Source organism: Myotis lucifugus, unplaced genomic scaffold, assembly GCF_000147115.1.
Source record: "Myotis lucifugus unplaced genomic scaffold, Myoluc2.0 scaffold_254, whole genome shotgun sequence".
Classification (NCBI taxonomy): Eukaryota; Metazoa; Chordata; class Mammalia; order Chiroptera; family Vespertilionidae; genus Myotis; species Myotis lucifugus.
The window spans coordinates 56,333-58,909 of record NW_005871302.1 but is presented as its reverse complement, the minus strand read 5'-3'; the positions used below and the strand labels follow the sequence as shown (position 1 = coordinate 58,909).

At 60.0% G+C, this 2,577-nt stretch overlaps 1 protein-coding gene across 1 annotated transcript in view; it reads left to right on the top strand.

The window, feature by feature from the left end:
* Nucleotides 1–559: 559 nt before the first annotated feature.
* Nucleotides 560–2,577, top strand: part of ARHGAP23 (Rho GTPase activating protein 23) — a 31,585-nt gene continuing 29,567 nt past the window's right edge. The window contains 2 exon segments of the mRNA XM_023762604.1: nucleotides 560–650; nucleotides 739–795. Of these exon segments, the coding sequence (XP_023618372.1) occupies nucleotides 560–650; nucleotides 739–795 (148 nt within the window).

The following is a 2,577-nucleotide window of genomic DNA, read 5'->3' as shown; positions in this document are numbered from 1 at the left end:
AGAATCTCAGCTACGCCTGGTATTTCCCAGTCCTGGGCCCCCTCCCCCACCGCCCTCTGGGGCCCACCCCACATTCCTTTCCCAGAGGAAATGGGGGAGGGGGCCGAAAGGCTCCCCAGGGCTGGAGGATCATTTATCCAAACTCTGTACAACCTTGGAGGCCCTCCTGTGTACATCCCCCTCCTGAGGTCCCTGAAGGGGCAGCTGGGGTTAAGGGGGAGGAGTGCGGGTTTGTGTTGGCCCAGGCTGCTCCCTCCTTTGCGGGGCCTTGCTGTCTCTGCCCAGTTAGAGGGCAGGAAATGGACATCATCGATGTCTCATCATTTCCCAGACGTCTACAGCCGTGGACACAGAACCCTAAGTCCGGGGCTTGATCCATACACAGAGCAGCACCTGTTGGCTCTGAAAGGTTCCCTGGGGCATGAGGGGGGAGAGTCACTCCATTTCCTCAGAACCAGGTGGACTTGCAGCACAAGGAAAGGAAGTTAGGTGTCTGGAAGGACTTACGGGCTGCTTGCTGGGACACCAGGCCAGACCGAGCGAGGACATTCCCGCGGCCATGGCCCTCTGCGTGGGGCCACAGAGTCTGACGCGGCTGACGGCATCTTGGTGCTTCCGGCTGGTCTCTGAGGGCCTGGCCTTTGGGGGATGTGACAGGGAGGCTCAGGGTGGGGGTGCTGATGGACATGTCATGAGTTCTGCTCCCTTGACTGAGGTCCTTTCCCCCCCGGCCCTCAGCCCTCCTGACTCAGCGCCCGGTGGCAGCCTCGCTCTTCCCGTCTGGCTTCCGCCAGGGTGGGGGTGGGGGTCCAGCTCCTGCACAGGGGACCCAGCAAGCAGCAAACAGGAAACAGGAGAACAAAACCGCTCCCGGCCCTTCTTCCTCCCTCACTTCTCCCTCCCTCACTCCTGCTCACCCCCATGGCCCTCTATTTCTCCTCCCTCTGCCCCCGGGACCCCTCTCCTCTCTGTGCCTCTCCATGTCACTCCCCTGCCTCCCACAGGATCCACCTTCAGAGCTGTCCTTCCTCGGATGGGATGAGGAGCCAACTCTTCTGCCCGGTCCTCCCTTTGGGTGGCTGCCACAGGGGCCCAATACTAGAGTCTTCCTCCCCATACTCCTAGATGGGGAGCAGGGTTGGACTGGGGCTGCCTCCTCCCCTGCCCCCAACCTCCCTTCTCTGACTGCTGGCTAGAATTTGGGAGTAAGATCCGACATTGGAGTGAAGGGCTTGGGGTTTGGAGTCCCGGTGCTTCCGTAGCAACCTGGGTGCTCCTGGGCCTCAGTTTCCTTCTCTGGAAATGGGGTCATAGCGGGACCCCAGGCCACGGTGAGGGGCTGTGGTGAGAAGCACACTGTGTGTGAACAGTCACGTGGGATAGAAATGGAGGTAGCGATTACATACCGACCAGCCAAGGCCTCTGCCAGCCCCACCCGGGAAGGGGAGGAGGGCAGGGTCTGCCATCAACATGGGCTTCCTGTCTGACTCATGTGCTGGGGATGGGGTGGGGGCCAGCTCGGAGCCCATTGTCAGCCTGGTGGTGGCCCCTCTAGGCAGAGTGAAAGGGAAGGGGGTCCTGGGGAAGAGGGGCAGTCACACTTCCCCCCAGGGATGGTGGGGACCCCACCTGCAGCCTTAGGGTATATCCTGGTGTGGGGTGTGATGAGAGCGAGCGCTGCTCCCTGTGCCGGGCAGGGTGTGTGCCCATGTGTGCAGCGTGCGCCTGTAAGGAGTGGGTGTGCTGGGTGGTATGTGCATGGTATGTGCTTTTGTGGGGTTGTGGGTATCTCTGTGGGGCATGTGCGGGGTGGTTTTGTGGGGGGTGTCGGGTGCGCTTTTAGGCCACAGTGGGTAAGCTTGCAAATGTCTCTCTGTGGGATGTGTGGACCATATATGTATGGGAGGGCGTCCAAAGTGTGTGCACACAGAATGGAGCCCATACACAATGTGTATGTGAGGGGAATAGTGTGTTGATGTGTGTGTTTCTGTGGGGTATGTGGACAGTGGGAGAGTGAGTGAGCAGTTGTGTGTGTGTGTGTGTGTGTTTGGGAGGGTGTGGAGTCTATGGATGTGTGTGTGTAGTGCAGGTCTCTATGGGTGGGTAGGGTGTGTGTTCATGTGTGCGTGCATGTGAGGGGCATGTGTGCACCTGTGACTGTGTAGGAAGCTGGGTGCCGTGTGAGGGGCATGTGTGCACCTGTGACTGTGTAGGAAGCTGGGTGCCGTGTGAGGGGCATGTGTACACCTGTGACTGTGTAGGAAGCTGGGTGCCGTGTGAGGGGCATGTGTACACCTGTGACTGTGTAGGAAGCTGGGTGCCGTGTGAGGGGCATGTGTGCACCTGTGACTGTGTAGGAAGCTGGGTGCCGTGTGAGGGGCATGTGTGCACCTGTGACTGTGTAGGAAGCTGGGTGCCGTGTGAGGGGCATGTGTGCACCTGTGACTGTGTAGGAAGCTGGGTGCCGTGTGAGGGGCATGTGTACACCTGTGACTGTGTGTAGGAAGCTGGGTGCCGTGTGAGGGGCAAGTGTGCACCTGTGACTGTGTAGGAAGCTGGGTGCCGTGTGAGGGGCAG